We start from the raw sequence: 22,771 nt of genomic DNA, 5'->3' as shown, positions 1-22,771 counted from the left end.
TAGACGGTCGATGCTTAAGGGAAGGCATGATGATGCTTAAGGGAAGGCATGATACAGACAAACAATGGTCCGATAGGAAAAATCAACAAGAGGCATAGGAGAACTGAATATATCAAAAGATCTCCTGCCACTATATGGAAAAGAAGAAAAGCAGTCTCGTAGATTCAATCCACAGTTGCGAGTTTAGGGCAGCAGACAAGATTTCAAAACCACAAGATTAAGACATATACACATAATTGCATTTCGAAATGTTTAGTTACATATAAGTCAGTCTCAAACAACATTATTATTTACGCATTATATTGAAAACTCTTAGATCCACAAGTGGATAAAGTGAGAGATGAGTGCTCAGAGAGGTGCTCGTGTGGATAAGGAGTAGAAAAAAGTAAAGCAAAAAAGGGGGGCTCCTTTAGACCTTTTTGCAAATCATTTTATTTTACATGGAAGCCTGTGCGGTATACAATTTCTAATAACATATATCGCATCTAGAAGTGATCCAGTTGTTAAGTTACTATTGCCACTCTGCACAGATATCCAAGCGATCCAGGCTTAATTAAAGAGCGTTGACGTTTTGACCTGACACATGGGGAGGGAAAGGTGCCACTGAATGCCTCAAACGCGGGTCTTCATTAGGACTATGAAGGTGAAGGGGCGACCTGGATGCCGAAGTCACCCCGCTGAGAGAATAGACCAGGATAATTCCATGAGGCGGAAGGGCCCAATGGCTCCACTCTGATAGGTGAACAGTGTCCACTTTAATATGTGGTTTTACCAGTGACCATAATGGGGAGAACACAAGTCTTCAAATTCAGCTTAGCCACGTGGTACAGCCTTGTTTCCACTCAACTGGCCATGGCTAGGAAAAGATCCACAATTAGGGTGTGAGAGAGGATTCAGTAGCTGTAGCAGCTGCCAGGCCCACATGATTAACTCCATTTTGTGAGACCCAAACCCCAATTGTGGATCTTTTCCCAGTCATTACATTTTTAATTTTCAAAGGTTATTTCTTTGAAGTATCATACAGAAATATATAAAATTAGACCTCCCAAAACAGAAAAATTGAACCAACCTCGTCATTCTTTGTCAATATTCACACTCTTTCAAACCTCATTCTTACAGTTCTACACTACACATACAACATACAGAGGAAACGAGTTTCAACCCTGTATGGGGTCCCAGGATAGTTGTGAGAGAGCAGATTGAGTTGTATCCAAAACACCCAGCTCGATGGATTAAGCTTCCAAGGACCACTTCTCATAGACATATATGGTCTACGCGTGTTTCAGTGGAAAGACCACCTTCCTCAGGACCAGGATGTATTGAGACTCTATATAGAGACGTGGGATGTCTGAAAGTGAAACAATTATTATAACTATCAGGGTGGTGGAAAAGATTATGTTTTTTATTAATAATTTAGATTTGCTCTACATATTTACTCATACCGGTGCGTGACTACATGGTAATATTCCACAAGATCCCACAAGGTTAGTAGCATGCCACAGATTAGAAAAGTGCTAACTTGTGCAGTGTAGAGAGAGAAAAGAAATGTATAGATATTTACACGATACAGACCAGCACCTCTGTTTTATAAACTACATTAGAGATGATGGTAATACGTTCTACAATTAGAAGTTTACTCAACTAGAAGTTTACAAAACCAACAAAAAGGTATAAGCACCTAGTAAGTGACTGTGGATTAATTTGATAGTTAGCTTATATGATTGTTTATCGTCTATAGGTCACCAGTCTTTTTTCAGGAATTCTGCAGGAGAAAAATAATCATAGGTAATATATTACTTACCATTGCATTTAACATAGCTGGGCATACACATTCACCATTATATGCCTTATAACAATCATAATGATGCTCCATTGATCAATTTGTTGTCTCACCCACAATGTGCTCATAGGCACATTTGGTTCTATTGCGAAAAATAAACCATCAAATGTTCTTTAACTAGCTAGGTTACCAATAAAGATGCATTTTTATATATTTCTACAAGTGTTCGAAAAGTTGTGGTAGCGGCTCACGGAGAAGAGAAGCAATCTGCATGAACTCTTTGAATGAAGTCCTAGATGACAACAAATGCAGCATTCAAGAGAGGCTAACAGTTCAACGCTGTAGTGACTTTTTATGTCCACAGTGGAAAACGGGTGATTGGTCTGAGGTAAGTGAGCAAGAACATGAGAACATTTATAAAATCAGAAACAAACTGTAGCCAGAATATTTATTTTCAATAGAGAATGCTATTCCTTTTCAGGTTCTCTCCCATTTGACTTTCCACTACATCTTTTTCAAATCAGTTGAGTGTTTAGGGGGGGGGGTCACACTTTATGAACTAGGTTTGTATCCGTAATTCCCAAACTTTTTAGCACCACATCCCATTTTTTAGAAAGACAAACATTTGCGACCCACCTACCTTTAATCGGTATGAGACAGGGCAGTTTTTTCAATGTAACTAAAGCATTGTGCGGTAGCATATTGTGATTTACAGATAGCATATTCTAAATTCAAATGGGAAGCAAGTTTGCACAAACATAGTTTTACTCATAAAACTTTACAGCACACAAATGATAATGCGTCGAAATTGGGGTTCTTGATTTATTTTGATCTTATTAAAATTTCTGTTTCCAGGACATTTTAGAATTACAAAACAATGTGCTTCATTATTTTGCTTTTCTAATTGCTGAATTCATATAGTTTATGGACAGGTATCTACATTTTGCTGTGTGTTGCAGAAACAGGACATCCTAGACTTTCCTTTTACACACCCTGTACTGCAGCAAGATTCTCTCACAATTCACTTTAAAAACTCCTGTTACTTTATAGTCAGAGAAAGAAAACTAAATACCAATTCCCATGTTTAAAGAATAAGCAGCACTTTGTCAGAAGATAAACACAGAATTTAAAGCAATTTATTTTACTGCTCGCTTGGACATTCCTAACCCATGAAAAATCAGGGCGCAACCCACAGTTTGGGAAACACTAGTATTGCTCCTATACAACATATGCTTATGTCTTATATAGCATGTTTCCTAATAGAACAAGAGGGACCCTTTGTTCACCAAAGGACTAGGGTTCAATCTAGAAAAAGCAGCAATATGTCCTTGTGTTCACCAATATTACGAAAACTCTTTTTCATTCAGTCATCTCTATCGCACAGTTTCAACCAAGGGGAACACAGTTACAATTTAAAAAGCAGTGTGCCAACACACACAAAAAAACATTGAAAATATTATATATCAATTTATTTAAAAGCATATAAAACAAATGCAGCCATTTAAAAGAAGAAAACAGTTAATCATGCATAATTCATGTTTTTCAAAATAGAAAAAGATTACACTATAAATTGACAAACCGTCAAATTGGATTACAAGAAATAAAGACAAGAGTATTAAAAGACACTACACTTTGTCATAAAAAGACTAAATCTGTGTAAAGTGGCATTGGGGCTGGAACCTGACATACAGGGAACAATTAATATCTAGTGTGACAGCCCACTGCACAGATTATGATACTAGTGCGTTGATAAAGGTGGTTTAATTCAAGATAATACCATCGAAACATGTCGACGCACTAGTATCATAATCCGTGTAGTGGGCTATCACACTAGTTATTGATTGTTCCCTGTATATCATGTTCCAGCCCAAACGCTAATTTACATGGATTTGGTCTTTTTATGTTTTTTATGTCTGTTTGTCAACTTATGGTGTAATCTTTTTCTATTTTGAAAAACATGAATTACGCATAATTAACAGTTTTTTTGTTTTAACTTGCTACATTTGTTTTATATGCTTTTATGAAATTGATATATAATATTTCCAATATTTTTTCATGTGTGTTGGCACTCTGCTTTTTCAATTATAATTGTGTCCCCCTTGGTTGAATCTGTGTGATAGAGATGACTGAATGAACAAGAGTTTTCTTAATATTGGTGAACCAAAGGACATATTGCTGCATTTTATATTGCATGTTCTCAAATGTTCAAAATTATTTTGCTGAACTATGACACGAAAATTACCCAACAATGTTGCAATGTTTAGCTTAATTTACAGAACCCTCCTTTGGCCATTATATGTAGAAAAGTGCCTGTCTCCTCATGCACACACTGAAGTAGCTATGCCCATCCCTGAAGTGGCCATGCCCAGCGCAGACCGGGACAGTGTGTGATAGTGAATACAAACAAGCATTTGCAATGCAACAGGTCTCACATTTACACAAGTTTGAGCCAATGGCATTGTTAGAATTGGGGGTCTCTGGTTGGCGCAAGTATTCACTTGTGACAAGCAGGGACCCTCTCCTCTAAGTCAGGGAGAAGGATGACCCCTTATAATTACCCTTGCTCACCCTCTAGGTGCGTGGCGTGAGCAGCCAAGGCTATTCTTCAGGCGTTATTGGGTTAAGCATTTGTAATCATATACACAGTAAATATACCAATCCCCCCACAAATGGACACCAGGCTGTGCTTATGTAAAAGTACGGTTCCTTTATATAAAAATATATTTGTTCAGGCAAGACTCATCACAAGACCAATATAACGATTTTTGTTAGGCCACAAGATCATAGAAAAATGGCAAGTGTTCTTTTGAATTAATAGCTGCTTCCTTTTAGTCTCTCTTTACTTCAAAGATAGTTCTTTTGGATCCTGGGGGTCTTATGGTCTATAAGAGGCTTATTCTTGGATACTAGTTCCTAGAGGCCTCTCTGGGACTCACGGGACGCTTCGTAGCACTCTGGCGCGCTTTCCCGGGGAAGAATGTGCACAGCCCTACCGCGGCTCACGCATCTGGCGTGAGCAAGTGTATGTCGCGTACCGCTCCCAGCTACGAGGCATACGGGGCAGTCCGTCTGACTTGTACGCTTCTAGCGGGGCTCCGGGTACGAGTCGCACCTCTTCTGTGCGCTCCGAACCGGACAGGAGCCTTTATCGGTAGGGCGCGCCTCGCGGACGGGCTCCCCAGAGGTAGGCACGTACCTGTGGTGAGAGGCGCACAGGGAAATAAAACGTTGCGGGCCCCGAGCCCGTTGCAGGATCTTTGGTAGAGACTTGGATTTCTTCTTGGGAGGACGAGCCGTGCACGGACAGTGCAACTCGGTCCGGTCGGTGCCTTGGGATTTCCGTCTGCGGCGGGTGTGTGTGTGCACAGGCGGGCGCGGCCCACGACCTCGGTACAGATGGTACTGGGGTCTCCCAACAGGCGAGCGGCACGGCCTGCAAACTCCTCGGGTTGGTGAGCGGGGACAGCAGGGCATTGTCCTACGTGCGGGCTGCCGTCTCGGCGTAGGTCACCGGCCTCGAGGAAATTCCGGCGGGAAGGGGCGAATGAGCAATTCAGCGAGCTCCAGTGGCAGGCAGGGGCAGAGGAGCAGGCAGCCTGACCCGGGGCCAGAGAGCGACTCCAAGGAGCGAGGCTCTCACGGGTAAAGGGCAGGCGAGCTCCCAAGTGCCACAGCCCTAGGAGGGGGCGATGAGGGGCGCAGACTCAACTCCGGCGGGAGGCACACACGGCTTGTAGATAGAAACGAGCGAAGACACAATGAACCCACTGGTCCTGGGGTTCAGTTCAGGGGGCAAGCTCAGTCAAGCCCTTGGAGAAAGTCTACAAAGTCTTTTCAACAAGTCATCTCCTCTCCTTCCTCAGCAAGGCAATCAGCAGGCCAGTCCTTCCAGCGTCTTCTTCTCCTTCTAGTCGGGCAGAGGTTCGTTGTGGGAAACAGGATTCTAGTTTGCAAGGAGCAGGGCTCCTACTTTTATACAGCATTTCCTTTGTCTTTTCAGGCCAGGGGGGCCTTTGCATATCCTAATTCAGTTTTGGAGCACTCTGCTGTGCTGTTTCTGGCTTCTCCTTTCAGTGTGAGGGGCAGGCACATCAGACGCTCCGCGGAGGTGGAGCCAGCATTCAGATGACAAGTACAGCCAAGAGTATCTTGTTGACAGTCTCCCCTCTTCCTGGGCCATGTGTCGGGCAGAGTCATCAGTCGCTCCCCAGGAGGCGGAGCCAGCATTGTGGTGGCAGAGCACAGTCCTATTCAGAGTCCAGGGGCACTCCCACCTCCGACTAAGGTGTAATCCTTGCACTCACCACCTGTCATCCCCCAGCCCTGTCACTCACACAACCCAGACAGCAGATACACATCCTAGCAGAGGCGGGCTGAAATGGTTAGGCAAGCAAATGCTAACTTTCTAAAAGTAGCATTTGCAAACACAGGATATTAAAATAAACTTTACTAAAAGATGTATTTTATTATTCTAGGTTCAGGCATACTAAACTTGACTTTCTACCATGTTCCCTGAGCCTGCTGGGATTATAGGGTGTAATAATTCCAGCAGCCCATATTGGCCTAAGAGAACAGATAGCCTTACAATAGTGAAAAACTAAATTGGCTGTAATTCACTATTATGACATGCCACACACATCAGGGCTTGTCCTACCTTACACTTACAATGCACCCTGCCCTATGACCTACCATAGGGGTGACTAATATGAAGCAAAGGGAAGGTTTTGAGGCTGGCAAGTGTGTGCACTTGCCCAGCCAGCATGACAGTACCAGACTGCACGCAGGTTCTGCAATAGCAGACCCTAGACACATTTTAAAAGGCTGCTTCTGTGGGTGGTGCAACCAGCGCTGCAGGCCCATAGCAGTATTGGCATTTACAATCCCTGGCACTCCTGGTGCACTTTACTGGGGACTGACAGTAAATCCAATGAGCCAATCATGGAAATCAATCACTTATACACTTTACATTGGGAGCACTTGCACTGCGGCACGGATTGGCCGTGGCGCAGTGCCCTGAGCAGCGTATACCAGCAAAAACATCTGAGGCACATCAGCAAAAAGTGGAAAGGAAACTCACGCCAAGGTGCCAGGTCTAACAGGCATTGTAAATGACAATGCCTTTTATTTATGTTTTGTTTTTTTAACATAAATAAAACGCATTGTCATTTACAATACCAATAGCTTAAACTGACGTAAATGCGAGCCCTATTGCATTGCAAATACTTGTTCTGTATTTGGAGAATGCTGCCCTGCAGACCAAGTTTGTTGTCCAGCAGGTGCATTCACCCGCTGAGCACTTGCACTGGCTTTGCAACCTGCACCCGTTGGTTATTCACCTGCATATGGAGTAGGAATGTTAACCATACAAGTGTTGGACCTGTCACTGTCTCCACATAGTAAGTGCAATAGTTACACAATCAGTGACATTTAAGCAGGCGATCACTCTTCCCTGCAGCAGGTGCGATAACCCGCCGTGCTGCAGGCCTCATGTTACCTGCAGACTGCACGAGTACGCTCGCTAACCTGTGAGATTTTAACGGGGGTTGACAGACATCTGCAGCATGTGCTTTAACCAACTGAACTGTCACTGGCATGGGATGGCATGGGAATGTCTTCCTCTGGTACAGAAATCCTCAGCCTGTGGGATTGCAGCATGTGACATGTATGTTGTGCAGAGAGGTGCATGCTCGTTCACTCGCAGGTTTCTTTTCAGCTGGAAGTATTATCTGGAAGTTACTCACTATTCAGAAGCACGTGCTATCTTGCTATAACCGAATTGACTACTGTCTCACTGGGATTGGGGCCTATTGTGACCTGGGGGGTGGCGGGGGAGGGGTTCACACGATCCTTCTTGAAACAGCAGTTACACACTTGGCTTGACATGCTCCAAATGCTGCACCATCACTGGTGCACAGAACCAGTAGAGATGCTTCATGTACCAGCATTGCACCGGTGGTGAACCCTCGTGTGCCAGCAATGCGTTGTCTTGTGCCAGCACTGTTTTAGTGAACAGCGCATACGTGTCAGCAGGTAACCAGTGTACAGCTCCCAGCTGCTAGTGATTCACCAGTGACCACAGTTATTTTTCCATAACTGCAAGAGTGGACAGCCCCCCTGTGGCCACTTGTACAGCAGTGGACTTCGCGCTTTTGGTTGCACTGCGCAGATAGACATCTGACACTGCTCTCTTCTGCCTGTGCTGGATGAGGGAACATATAAGTGGCCAGAACTACACTTCTGGACAGCTCCCATGTGCCAACACAGCACAAGAGGACGAATCTCTTCTGCCAACTGTCCAGCGGTGGACAGCTCCCTTGTGTCAGCTCTGCACCTAGTGGACATCTCCCTTGTGTCAGCACTGCACTTACTTTGCTGCTGCTTCGTGGTTCAGAGGTCCATAGAAGTGTCCTCCCTCGCACGCAGGTTTACGGTCACCATTACACGCACTTGCACTTAAGGGTGGTACCCTCGGGACTGTGTAGAGGTACAGTGCACTATAACTGTGCATTTCAGTCACGGTTATGTGCCCATGTGCTTCAGAGTCGCACCTCAGGGAGACACCTTGAATGGCCTTCTATTGTTCCCAGACTGACATGCAGTGAACACGGCAGGCACAGCGTATACAGCCTCTGCCTCGTATACAGTCACATATGCATCGCAATGAAATGTGCATTCTTATGTAGATGCGTTAGTCTTGTATTTTACTATATGCACATACAAACAAACTTGTGTGCACCTTCACAGGAATACATACATGTATTGCAAAATATGTGTACCATCAGTACAATTGGGTATACAAACATGCACAAACTGGTATCAATCTATGTGATGGGGGGGCAAGATGTATTGTGGGAGCCCCGGTAAGTTTCAAACAAGCAGCACTGAAAGCGATCGCTTTTGCGATCGCTATTGTAAAAAAAAAAAAACTCCAGCGAGTGGTGTGCATGTGCGCGCGCCACTGCGATTCATATGTCTTCAATTATCACGCCTGTGTCTGGGCACGATAATTGAAGACATATGGGCTTTGGTGCGCGTAACAGACACCAATAGGCCATGGGCGGAGCTACGCGACCACCTATGGAATATTGCGTGTTCTGTTAAAAAACAACACGCACGTAAAGCCCAATGAAAATGGACCATAGGAAATGAACACTCATGAGCGTGTGGAAATTCCAGGTCCATTTTGAAAACCCCTACAAAACGGCTCATCTGTGCGTGCACTGCTGCACAGTGCATCACGAGGGAAGAGCCTAAAAAGTGCTTTCTTCAATGCTAGCAAAAAATTACTTCTAAAGTGGGGATTGTACAGCATTGAAAGGTGGTCTGGTGGATTCTGTGTTGGTCCATCTTTGACTGGAAATGGACCAGCTGTGCATTAAGAAGGAGTTAAGGATCGCCCTGAATGTTTAGCAGCGCCCACCTGCTGGCAATCCCTCAGCATTTCCTGTGCTTCCTGAAACTCTCTTCCAAGGGGCACCCTCTAGAGATGCACTGACTTTGCACCACTTCATTAGTGACACAAAACCAGTGCGCCTCCTAAAGGCATGTTTGCCTCTGTGCCCACATTTGTAGTAACCCGCAGGGTCAAAGGTCTTCTCTCATTTAGTAATTACCACCTCAGAATTGCATGGGTGAGAAATGTGTGTCCACATCATCCCTATTAGAAAAAGGGCAGAGAAGCTTCTACAGCCCCTTCTGAGGTGTACAAAGTGGGCCACTGTGCAAACTCCCATTACACCCAGAGAGCATGTTCTATATTGTGCATATTGTATATTTTTAGTGCCCCCGGTGATACCAATTTTAGCAGAAAATATATTAGTGATTTTATGTGGCTTTGTTCTTGCATATCTTTATCAGTTGCTTAAACATTATAATGCTATGAATCTCCAGATTTGAAATATTGAGAGAATAACTATGAATCATTTGGGGATTCACAGCTTTACACCAATGTACTGGAAAATGCTTGGTCAAAGAACACTTCTACATAAATACCAAAATCCGTAAATGAGTGTTGAAACTGAGATCATTTTCTTGCAGTGCCTGGTAACTTGTGGTAAGGGGCATAAACATCGACAAACCTGGTGTCAATTTGGAGAAGATCGATTAAGTGACAGCGCATGTGATGTTACAACAAAGCCGGAGTCTGTGCAGATGTGTCAGCAACAAGAATGTGCAGCGTGGCAAGTCGGGCCATGGGGACAGGTATTTTAATTGATAAGAATTAATTAGTTACATTTCTGTTTAAGATTGGTACATCTAACTGCAAATTCCTCACTTTATGAATATCCCCAGGCAACATACTGGATCTGAAGATTCAGCAGTTAGATTACTACCGGAGGATCCATCCTTGATGTCGACTGTGACTCTTGATCTATCGGTGGAGCCACAACGACTCCGGGGCAGATGCCTATTCTGACTTCTTACCTGGTGCTGACATCCTTGCTGGTTCCCTGTCGGTCAATGCCAACACCACTAAAGTCATATGAAGAACCAATTGTTCTTTTGGACTCAAGAGAGAATCCACCCGGACCCAAGTCACATCGACTTCAACCGCAGACACAGTACATACTGCCACATTCAGACTTGGATGGGACATTGCCACTGCTGACAAATTTTTCAAATATAGAACGCCATGACAGTGATGACGATTTACAACTGTATGAGTAAGAAAATCTGTTTTTAGGATCTTCAAGATGACAGTGAATTAGATACATCCCCTGACATAGGCCTGAGTCCTCAACCAGCTCTTCCACAGGGGAGTCCGCAGCTTTTGCTATGGTCATTAGATAGGCTGCGGAAGTCCTCAACCTCCAACTGCTGTCAGGAGAAGTAAAAACTAATTGTTCTCATATAAGTCCTGCAGCCTTCAGAGTCAATGCTCCCATACAAGAAGGCCCAAACAGAGACCTTAATGGGCACTTTGCACCAGACCTGGATCATGCCCACCTATGAATAGGTACATTGCCACATGGCACAGTCTGCTACAGGCCCCTCCAGCATCCTACTGCTGAGAACCTTGTGATGCAAGGTTCTGTGAGCAGGTTGAGCCCTAACTCTTTCCATACTACACCCCAAGATAGGGAATCAATTTCATGGAGGCCTTTGTGAGGGGAATATTCTCACCTTCTAGCTTAGACCTCAAATCAGTCCAATTGCCTCTTTGGATGTTGCTTACACATATCATGGAACACGGTGAACAAAATTTTACCTGCGTTCCCTAGTGAGTTTCACACCAATTTAACTCGGATCACACAAGCTGGGCAAGCAGCCGTGAAGTATATAATCAGATCTAGGCTGGACACCTCTGATCACTTGGGTAGGGCAGTCGACATCAGCATGGTCATACGCAGCCGCTCTGGATGAGATCCATGGGCTTCCCAAGTGACATTCAGGCATCACAAATGCACACGCATTTTGATGGCATCCATTTCTTTGGCTAATTTGGCCCTGGATCTCTTCAAAGAAAGTTTCGCTTTCAGCACCCATGCTGAGCAACCGCAGCACCCTTGCTGAGGCTTTTGAAGGATAATCCTTCAGAAGCAATGCCAAGAGCAGCCTTCACATCAACAATCTTCACAATTCTAAGTATTCTGCTGGTACCTGACGGAGGAGGACGTCGCTTTGCACGCTGATTTAGGAACCAGGGGATGCTATAGCTCACTTTATTAAGAGTGCCCAAGTGGGAGGATCATCATATATTTCCCCCACAACAAGAAAACAATAGTAGACGACAGACAGAACTTCCATTCCACGTTCGCTACCCTGGTTCCAGCATTATTGGATTATTACCTTCACTTTGATGAGGCTTGTATGCACAATATTGAAATACCTCTCATTACGCGAGTGATTTGGCTGAATTTGACTACGAATAGACATACACCGCCTATTAATAAGAACTGATCTGCCAGAACAGAATCCTCCACGGAGATTTGTTTGTTAAACAGGATGCCATTTGTACCATAATAGAACATCACGGACATACTCACGCATCCCTTACTACGGGAGAAGATCCAAGAACATTACCTTTAGTGACTACTTTTGCCCTGAAGAAGTCCCAAGAGGACGAAACGCGTCGGCTGTAGTTCCTGTGTATACCTTACATTTTCAACTGAATTAAATAAAAGAACTTTCAAGAATACAAGTAATAGCTGATGTGATCATTTCTGTTGACCTTATCTAAGTTAACAGTCTCTGAAAACATTGAAGTGGTGCACCTTGACCTTTTTCAAAATCTTCACAATTCTTTCGAGGCAGAGGTTGGGGATCCGCCAACAATATCCAGACCCTCAGGTGTAACATACTACCCAGTGCCTCACAACCACTGCCCCCTCTCATAAACCCCTTTAGCTTGTCCTCTGCAGCACATTGACCCTCAGTTGGAGGCATGATAAGTTATTACCTCCATGGGTGGCAAAGCATCACTTGACACAGAGGGGTACTTCAAATCTTTCAGAAATGATATGCCTTTCATTTACAGTCCACACCTCTTCATTTGCTACCTACATCTCACTGACTTACGGTGGACCAATCATCCATTCACCATGGTTTTTTTGGGACAAGAGGGCTATTGAGAGGGGCCAGCATCAGAAAATGGTACTAGATGCTGTTCCCAATATTTTCAGTATTTTCTTGTACTGAAGAACAACGGAGAACATTGTGCTATTTTGGCTCTTCACCCTGTGCCCTTCTTCCTCAGGTCAAGATGCTCACTGTGGCCCAATTTCTGTCTGGCCTCAATCCAGGAGACTGACTGGTGGCATTGGAGACTCTAGAACTGGCAGAAGCATCAGGGTATTTCCATGATTGAACTCCACCTGATAATCTTTAAATGCAAGTGTGGACAAACTCCACTGGCAATGCCTAGCAGATCACTGAATGGCAGTTGCACTCAGAAATGGCGCCAGCATCTTCCAGCAATGGAGAACCCTGGCTCAAGCTCTTCACCGCTGCCAAGAACATGCAGTGTCAGCACTTTTGCATGCTGAAGTTTCCAAAAGGCTCTCTCTCTCTGTGCGGCCAATTCTGCCTAGCCTGAAGCACGGGACTCCTGTATAGCTTTCCAAAGCTACCTCTCTTGTACAGTGTTCTGAAGAAAATCAGGAATCACCAGGTTCAAGTCATCCTAGAGGTTCCAGATTGGTCTACGAGAGTATGGTATGTAGAACTTCTGGGCATGAACATCTGTCCTCCGAGCAGGCTGCCTCTGCAGGAGGATCTTGCGTTGCAGCAGCAGGGGACGATTTTGAACCCAGGCCTTAGCAATCTACTCTTTCATGTGTAGAAATTCAGCTTCGGATGTTTGTCACATATGATCTCCTTCTTGAAGCAGTGGATGTATTCTTTTTTTTTTTTTTTTTGAATTTTTGAAAACCTTTATTGTGCTAAAAGACAGTACAAATACGGGCCCACAACCATCCGGCCGGCCACGGTCACACATTTAGCACTGGTGCATACAATACGACGCCATGGTGATGCGGCACGACAATGGTTGCAATACAAGAGTAGACTGGAAAGCGCCGTCATACCTAGGCACAAGAGCAATGTAGGTTAATTTTCAAAGTCTTTTTTTTTTTGCGCCAAGAGTAAGGTCAGGTCGTACTGCTCCGCACTCAAGCAACGAAAAAGAAAAAGCAAGGTCCATGTAGGCGGGACTCGACAAAAAACATCCATGTTTAGCTGAGCAATTCACAACATGCAAGTCCCGACCAGAGGATGGCCACAGAATAGTAAGACCACAGGAAGCTGACCCAACTACCCATCTCCAATGGCGCCACCACCCATCCCCCAGCATACCAACACGGGCCTAAGAAAGAAGGGAAAATCAAAAAAAGCAAAAATAGAACCATAGAAAGAAAAAACGCAACTAATAATTAAACCCCCCACCCTACACACATGCAGAGGCTATGGCTTACCCCCCCCTAGCAGAGTGTCTGTCGCCCCGTAAACCCGAAATATAGGAAGAAAGGAGAAAAGAGGAAGAAGAGAAAGCGAAAGTGAAAGTAAGAGTAAAGAACTAAATCCAATGACATAGGGAGTAAGAACAGGAACCCCGTCCCTGAACGTCCCTAAGAAAGATCCGGGAGGAGGGTCAATTAAACATGCGCGCAAGCTCCGCCAGTCCAATAATCAATCCCCACCCCAATAACAACATCAATAAAGCTGCAGCAAGCAATACAGTGGGGAGTGAATCAATACGTAATAAGCAATAAAGCAAGCCATGTTCGGGGTCCACCCTACCTCCACACACCCGCCCGGGAATTAAGCAAAGAAAGTCCCTCATCCCTGGCCAGTTCTGGGGCTCAGTCTCTCACCCCCTCCGCTCGCTAGTCCGGTGTAGTGCAGGAGGACAAAGGAAGGCCACTCGAGGGAGGGGGGAGGCGCACGATCGAAGGAAGAATGGCGTCCGATCACAGGAAAAGAGCCCACCGCGGTCCCAGTCCGCTCTGGCATAGTCCAGCCGCACAAGTCGCAAAGCAGTACAAAGCAAATCCAAGGCAAGCATGCCGGTGGTGAGGCAGGAGAACAAGACACTGGAAGCCCAGGCCACGATCTCTCACACTGCTGCACACGGTTCTGCGTGGAGCAAGGGAGATACACTGTGTCATTGTTGGTAGCAATGAGAGGCAACAGACCACTACCGGCTCCCGCGATTGCTACAATATCTTCCACTGCAACCTCACGAAACAATGTTTCAGCTTCAGGCTGTAGTAACTCCCGTCCGGAGTCTTGTCGAAGACAATGCCCCTGCTCCAGGCTGGAATCTCGGGAACAGGCATCGAGTCGTGCCCCCAGCACGTTACAGATGTCCCACATCTCCATTTGCACCTCACCCAGGGCTGCGACAAAGTCGGCGAGGGTGAATGTGGGCTGCAAAGACCCCATGTTCGCAGACTCGTGGGGAGGTGCTGCTACGATCCCTTGCACGCCGGAGAGCTCGCTGCTGTGACGGGGGGCTGTGTAGACTGTGTTGCAGTAGGCAGCCGTCTGCTGCGCCATCACGAATTCTGTCCAGCCCAGTATAAGGAGAGGCAGGGGGGGAAGCAGCGGGACGCAGTCAGGCGGATGCCGATCACCCAGCGGTCAGCAAAGGGCCGCCCGTCTCAGAGGATCATCCGAGGGCCGACAATTGCTTGGGGGGGTTCCGCAGATCAGGGCTGGGGCAGCCGTCGTCAGCCAGAGGGACACGGAGCAAGGAGCAATAAAATGGCGGCCAAGAACAAAGGTCCCGCTGGCGAGGCGCCCAAGCCGACCGGCACCATGAAGCCCGGAAAGTGTGCTGCGGTCCCCGTCGGCAGGCAGTGCGCTGGTCGCAATCGCCCAAGGAAGCTCCGTCCAGCCGTTACACCCACCGTCACGGAGCAGCTGCAGGAGAGGGCGCGAGGGCAGCAGGGCGCTGCGGAGGAAGCTGGGTCTCGGGCCAGGGCGCGTCCGTCCACAGCATCCGAACCCGGGCGGGTGGAGAGGCCGGCAAAGCACCGGCAGCAGCAGCTCCGTCTCCCGCACCTTTTAGCACCAAAACTGGGTGGCCGGGCAAGCAGGATCGTGGTGCGGGATTCCGGGGCCGGCGGAGCCGAAGGCAGCGCGTCCGTTCAGGTCGCCATCTTGGCTCCTCCTCCAGTGGATGTATTCTTGGCAACCAGCCATACCTCTACGAAGTCTGTTTACACCGAACGCTGGTACATATTTGTGGCTTGGTATGGCATGCGCAATATGGAACTGTTGCAGGCGAAGCTGTCAGATAGATTACTGTTTTCTCTTTCCTTTTGCGCAGCAAGGGCTTGCAGTGGACACTGTTAATGGTTATTGGTCAGCCATTTCACCTTTTTTTGAGTTTACCCAACATTCTTATTCAAATCCCCTGTTGTCATACTATTTCATAAGTTTCCTCCTAAATCCTTCATGATTCCAAAGTAGAATGTTAATCTGGTCCTTACTTTTCTTAAGAGCACTCCCTGTGAGCTGATGCACAGCAACCCACTACGGTCTTTCTTGTTATGATAACTGCAGTTCGTCGCATAAGTGACATTCAGATTCTTTCAGTCCAGCTTCCCTACACCACCTTCTATTATGACAAGTTATGCTGAGGACTTTTTATTGAAGGTTATTTTCTCCCTTTTATTTTAGACAATCGATCACATTTCTGAAGTTCTTTGTTCCACGTCACCTCTCAAAGGCTGAGGAGAAATGCCATCATTTGGACTCCAAAAGGGTGCTGAGGTTTTACATCTAGCACACCAAAGACAGAAAAGGGCTTTAAGGTCTGCTACGTGCTGGTCAAGAGGGAGCCTCCTGAAGGACTGAGGGTCTATCCCACCAGGGCCAAAGCCCAACCACTACGTTGGCACACAGAGTACCTGTCCTGGATCTATATCAGAATGCAACGTGGGCTTTAGTGCATTCATTCCTGAAGCACCACTGTCTTGACAGCAAGGTCAAATGGGAAGGACATTTTGGTCATTCGATGCAGCAGGACCTTTCGGTATGAACCATCCTACAGACCCACCACCTGGGGAGGTACTGCTTTGGTATCTATTCTAAAGGTGTGCAATCTGTTGTTACAAGTATCCATCAGAAAAACAAGTAGTAAACCTTCTGTAACACTCTTTTTGGTGGATACTCTATCTAGCTGCAGATGCTTCACCACCTTCCCGCCTGCCCATTCTATGGAATTGCCACTTTTTCAGCTAAAAAGGTCACAAATTAGAGATCTGCACACAGGCCCCATTAATGACTTTTTAGACTCCTCGTCCGAGGGTGTGGACAGTGTCATGAGTGGAACTGACTTCAACCCGCTTGAGCAGTGCTTACATGAGACACCATAGAATCAACACAACTGTTTTGCGGGTCCCATTCACGTGTCACCATGAACATGCACTACAATAAGCTGTTCCCTAGAGCCAACAATGACTTCTTCGGTGCATTCTTGAAATAAGTGGTTTGTAAATCACAATAGTGAAGACGGCAAAGGGCTCATAGATGCAGTGATGTGAACAATCAAGTATGATATTTGTATACAGTTGGGATGTCCACAATTTTATGAAAAAGCACAGTTCAGTACATGTCCTGATTTCTGTATCAAATATTTACACGCTGGGCAATCCCTATTACAGTGTCTACGTTTCAATCCACACCCAAATTCCAAAGAGCCTCCTCAGAACATAACATGCCATCTGGCACAACACCTCGAAGCTGTGTGTAGCTTTCACATGCTTGTGTTTTTTCTAGTAGTGATGGCTCAAAGTCAGCTTCTCAAATTGAACTCAGAAAATAGCAGACGTCCCAACCTGAGCAAGACCCTCAGAGACCATTCAATGCACAAACATTTTGAAAGCCTCGGATGAGTTGACGCGTTTAGTGCACTGTGCTGTCTATGCCCGTTTTGCCCCATCCTCTCTTTACATGTGCCCCCTCAACTGACCAAAACAAAAAAAAAGTGATGTGATACGGTCAAAGCACTTTTTCCCCCACACCCTCCATTGTCTTGGGTGACATCTCCTACACCCTTTCTTCCTCCTTTTTACTTTGCACTCCATCCTCCCTCTTGCCAGCAATAAAAAAAGCACTATAAGGCGGTCAACACTGGATATAGCATTTTATTTAAACATTCAGCTAAGCTGCACAGCCATTATGCTACTATTTAACATGGCTGCAAAGAATGGAAAATGTGATAACGTGCATAGCCACAATGTATTGCTTTTGCCAAGGCTTGTGTTTTTGTGGGATTTTGAGTACGCAAAGGATACTGGTTCAACTTCAGCCACACTCACTTCGCCAAGTGAATGCTTGTCATGATATACTCCATTCTGTAGTAGGGGATCTCTGTGTATAGTCATAATCTAATGAATAGTCCCGCCCATGTGCGGGACTATTCATCAGCAATCAAAAATAATCTCTTAAAGTGTCGAAAAAATGCAGAACTGCACAGACACTTAAGAGAGAATTTAAAGACAGATAATGCAGCCTATAACCAGGCTACACTGTCCAGTACTTCAACTAGAAATTCTACCAAAAATCCACAAACAGCAAAGCCTGTCCAGATTTCCCTTGCCTCAGCAGCAAAAACCCTCTGGAATGATAGAGAGGAAGACATGGAGAGACAAGCACCATAGGCTGCCATTATGTGGCTCAAAACAGGATACTGTGCCTTTAAGAGAACTTTCCAGAACTTTACAGTATCCCAGAATGCACTGCAGGTCCCTTTTACTTTCAGTTCTTTTTTCCGGCTCCTGCAAGCTGAACCCTGGAGCATTGAGCTCTCCCTTTTTAAGGGTTTTTGGTGATTTTTCACTATTTTTCTCAAGTTAGGTACTTTATTGTACTTTGGTACCTTTCTCCTTGGTTCTTGCACTCTGTTTTTTGTCGAATATGCCTGCATTATTCGATAAATGCCAGGAGTGCTCCAGGAAGAAGGCCAAATCTGATCTCCATGAGGTGTGTACCCTCTGCCTTCCATCTTCCCATGTCCCAGAGGAGTGTGTGATCTGTCAAGGCTTCTCTGGCAGGACCCTGAAGGACAGAAAGAAGATCAGACTTCAGGGCCTCGAGGAAAGAAGAATGAAGGCACAAGGTGGGTCTGGAGGGGCTTCTTCTGCCCATGCTGAGGCCTCTGGGGGGCTCCACAGGGGCAGGAAGGCCAGCAAATGTCACCATTCTCTGCCTGGGTCGATTGCGCCCACTACGGCGTCGAGAGGAATGACTACGGTCTCTTTCCCATCGTCGGAGTCGAAACGACATCGACGCTCGGCGTCGAGGGATGTTACAAGACCATCGAAGTCCCCGGTGACTATTTCATCGTCGTCCTCATCGATGTCGGCGTCGAGCGTTCGACGTTGACAGGCCAGGCGTCGGCGCTCGCCGTCGAGGCGACACCGCCATTCGCCGTCGGCGAAGAGGATACGTTCATCGTCGAGGAGGTCCTCGTCGTCGAGGTCGCCGTCGAGGCACAGGTCGCCGTCGAGGCACAGGTCGCCATCGAGGCACAGGTCGCCGTCGAGGCGCAGGTCGCCGTCAAGATGCAGATCGCCGTCAAGATGCAGATCGCCGTCAAGGCACAGAAGATCGCCGTCGAGGCACAGAAGATCGCCGTCGAGGCACAGAAGGTCGCCGTCGAGGCGCAGAAGGTTGCCGTCGAGGCGGGCGAGGTCACCATCGAGGCAAAGGCGTTCGTCGCCGAGGAAGAGACGCTCGACGTCAAGGGGCCGACGCTCGCCATCTGGTCGCCGTTCTTCGACGTCGAAGAGAGGTGAAAGGAGGCCTGACGCCGTGGGAGGTTCGTCAACGTCCCAGGCTGGTAGAGAAGGAGGTTCGCCTGGCTCGGTGTATTCCGAGGTGTATACCCTGTCGGGGAAGGTGACTCCCCCTCCTCCATTGCCGAGGGGTCCCCCTCCGAGGAATCCTACTCCTCCTGCGTTACCTCCACCGCAACCTGGACCTGGGTTGCCAGTGAAGCCGCCTCCGGTTCCACCGAGGTCGACTTCGTTGCCTATTCTTCCGACGCCTCCCAAGGGTACGCCTAAACCGAAGGCCCCGACCAAGCCCAAGTCACCCGCTCCGGTGGAACCGGTTGATCGCCCTAGGCCGAGGAGGTCACGTTCACGCTCCGGACGGAGGGGAAGATCGAGGAGTCGTCATAGATCCTCCACCAGATCAAAGCGTCGCCATAGGAGGCGGGGGTCTAGGTCCCGCACGGACTCTTCCAGGACCCATTCCTAATCGCCTATCTTATCGGACTCCCCTGAGACCAGGGTTTCTCCGGTGGACGACATTGCCACATTCCAGGAGGTTCTCCTGAGGGGGGCTGCGAAGTTGGGTATTACGGTGACGGCTCCAACACCTACGACGTCCGTGATATTCGAAACGCTTCACAAGAAGCATTTGTCTCACCCTCTTCTACCTCTAGTACCTGGATTGAAGGAGCCTGCAGAGGAGCTGTTCCTCACACCAGCGGTGGTGAAGGCCGCTCCCTCCCGACTTCTAAAGAAGTACAGGGCCCCGGATTCGGACCCTGCCTTTCTGAGAGTTGATCCGGTACCGGATTCGGTTATAGTGACGGCGGCCAGGAAATTACACTCTACCTCCCCGTCATCAACCGTGCCGCCAGATAAAGAAAGTCGATGGATCGACTCGGCTGGAAGGAAGGCGTGTGGGACCGCTTCCACAGCCATGAAGGCATCCAGCGATACAGCTCTGCTGGGGCGTTATGACCTGGCGCTGTGGGACTCCCTGCAACAGTTCGTGGAACTGCTACCAAGAGACAAGAGGGAGGACTTCCAAGAGATCCTCAAGGAAGGGATGCTGGTGTCCAATCAGGTCATCAGCGCGGCTACGGACGCCTCCCTGGTGGCTGCACATGGTTACTGCCATGGACTCAATCAGCGGCAACATGCCTGGCTCCGGCTCACGTCACTCAAGCCGGAGGCCCAGCAGCGGGTGGCCAATCTGCCCTTTTCCGGGGAAACCTTGTTCGGAAAACACGCAGATGATTAGATGGCCCGCATGAAGGCGGAGGCGGAGACGCTTATGGCAGTGGGCTTGGAGAAGCCCAAAGAGAAAAAGTCCTACTGGCCGTTCCAAAGACGGTTCTGTGCGCAAGGAAGAGGACGGGGCAGTCTTCGGGACAGCAGCAGCAACAACAGCAGCAGTTCCGGAGACCCTTCCAGAAACGGCAAAAGGGTAGAGGGGGACAGCAGTCCTCTACCGCGAACAAGGGCCCGGCCGGGTCTCGACCCTGAGCGGTTACTTCCCCTTCATCCGTTACCCGCTCCGGTGGGGGGAAGTGTTCAATTTTTTCTGGCAGAGTGGAGAAAAATTACTCAGGATGGTTCATCAGCGCTCCTCCAGCGATCCCTCCTGTCAGCTCACAGTATCCATGCGCGAGCTCCAGGCGGAGGCCGATATCCTGTTAAGGAAAAGGGTGATAGAAGACGTACCTCTGTCTCAAAGAGGAAGAGGTCTGTACTCCCGGTTCTTCCTGGTTCGCAAGAAGGACAAGAACGAGTTCAGGCCCATTATGGACTTGCGGCAGGCAAACAAGTGGATTCACAGAGAAAAGTTTTGCATGCTGTCGTTGCATCAGATTTATCCTCCGTTGCAACAGGGAGACTGGCTTTGTGCAATAGACCTACAGGATGCGTACTACTTCCATGTGCCCATTACTTGCAAACACAGGAAGTTTCTGCGATTTCAAGTCGGCACCAACCATTATCAGTACACAGTGCTGCCATTCGGGCTGAAATCTGCGCCCAGAACAAACAAGTGTATGGCAGTAGTAGCGGCACACCTAAGGAAGAACAAGGTGTTTGTCTACCCGTACCTGGACGATTGGTTTATCAAGGCCTCCTCCTTCTCTGAAGCTCAGACACATTTCCAGAAGACGTGCGTTCTCCTGAATAAGTTGGGGTTGCACATCAACATGTCCAAGTCTGTCCCGATCCCGGTCCAGTGGATTCAGTACTTGGAAGCCACCATCAATACGCTGTCAGCAAGTGTGTCTCCTTCGGAGGAGCGACGGAGATCGATCCTTCGGAGGGCTCAGGCTCTTATGACCGCTCCATCTACAACAGTGAGGACGGTGTCTTCTATACTGGGGTCGATAGCCTCTTGTATCTTCCTCACTCCTCATGCACTGCTACACATGAGACCTCTGCAGGAGTGCTTGGAGGACCAGTGGGACCAGAGGAAAGGATCTTGGGACGACAAGATACGACTGTCGCTGCATGCTCTTCAGTCTCTGAAGTGGTGGTGTTCAGCGGAGAATCTCCTCAGAGGGGTTCCCTTCCACAAGGACATTCCTACTCCGACTATCGTGACGGATGCTTCTCTCCAAGGCTAGGGAGCGCATTCGGGAGACTTACAGATTCAAGGAACGTGGTCTCCGATGGAGTCCACGTATCACATCAATTTCCTGGAACTCAGAGCTGTTCACTTGGCACTGAAGGCCTTTCATCCGTCCTTCCAGACCAACTCTCTGCTTGTACAGACTGACAATACGACCACTATGTATTACCTGAACAAGCAGGGGGGCTCGAGAGCGCGCACCCTGTCTCGGGAGGTGCAGACGATCTGGCACTGGCTTCTGGCCAGAGGATTGACGATAACGGCTACCCATCTACCAGGTGTGCAGAATGTTCAGGCAGACTCACTGAGCAGACTGATTCAGGAAAACCACGCATGGGTTATAAACGACGAAGTACTAGGAGAAGTCTTCGAAAGGTGGGGGACTCCAGACGTAGATCTGTTCGCCACCGCCGAAAACAGCAAATGCCGAGACTTCGCCTCCAGGTACTACCATCAAGGGACGCTGGGGAATGCGCTATGGATCAACTTGTCGAACAGCTTTGTGTACGCTTTTCCACCCATTCCCCTGATTCCAGCGGTGCTCATCAAGCTGTCCCAGTCCAGGGCACGGAGGATCCCGATTGCCCCAGAATGGCCCAGGCAGTGGTGGTTCACGGACCTGCTTCACCGGTCTCTCCTTCCGCACATACGGCTGCCGTGCAGGCCGCACCTTCTCTCGAAGTTCGGGGGGCAGATGTTGCATCTCAACCTCTCGTCTTTGAGTTTGGCGGCACGGCTCCTGAGATAGTGCAATATGGCCACTTGAATCTGCCCGAAGATTGCATGGACATACTGAAGGAGTCTAAGCGACCTTCCACTCGGACATCCTATGCTTACAAGTGGAAGAGGTTTTGTATCTGGTGTGCGTCCAAGAACTTTGACCCGACGACGTGCAAGGAATATGTCATCTTTCCTTACCTTCTACATTTGGCGCGGTCTGGCCTTAATGTTCATTCCATTAAGGTTCATCTCGCTGCATTGACTGCCTACAGGAAAAGCCCTTCAAAGACTTCCTTCTTCCAGATCCCTGTGATCAAAGACTTTTTGGAAGGCTTGAAGAAAGTGTTCCCTCCTGTCAGGCTTCCTTCGCCTTCATGGGAATTGAATGTGGTGCTGTCCAGTTTGATGAAGGAGCCTTTTGAACTTATTCATAAG

The 22,771-nt window shown here is 47.7% G+C and overlaps 1 protein-coding gene across 1 annotated transcript in view; it reads left to right on the top strand.

The window, feature by feature from the left end:
• ADAMTS9 (ADAM metallopeptidase with thrombospondin type 1 motif 9) overlaps nt 1-22,771 on the top strand; it is a 914,249-nt gene that overhangs the window by 486,832 nt on the left and 404,646 nt on the right. The window contains exons 22-23 of the mRNA XM_086939088.1: nt 2,004-2,168; nt 9,818-9,982. Of these exons, the coding sequence (XP_086795214.1) occupies nt 2,004-2,168; nt 9,818-9,982 (330 nt within the window). The remainder of the gene's footprint in view (nt 1-2,003; nt 2,169-9,817; nt 9,983-22,771) is intronic.

The sequence above is a fragment of the Lissotriton vulgaris genome, chromosome 9 (genome assembly GCF_964263255.1).
Source record: "Lissotriton vulgaris chromosome 9, aLisVul1.2, whole genome shotgun sequence".
Classification (NCBI taxonomy): Eukaryota; Metazoa; Chordata; class Amphibia; order Caudata; family Salamandridae; genus Lissotriton; species Lissotriton vulgaris.
Note: the sequence above shows the minus strand (reverse complement) of the source record. Positions and strands in the feature narration are given on the sequence as shown.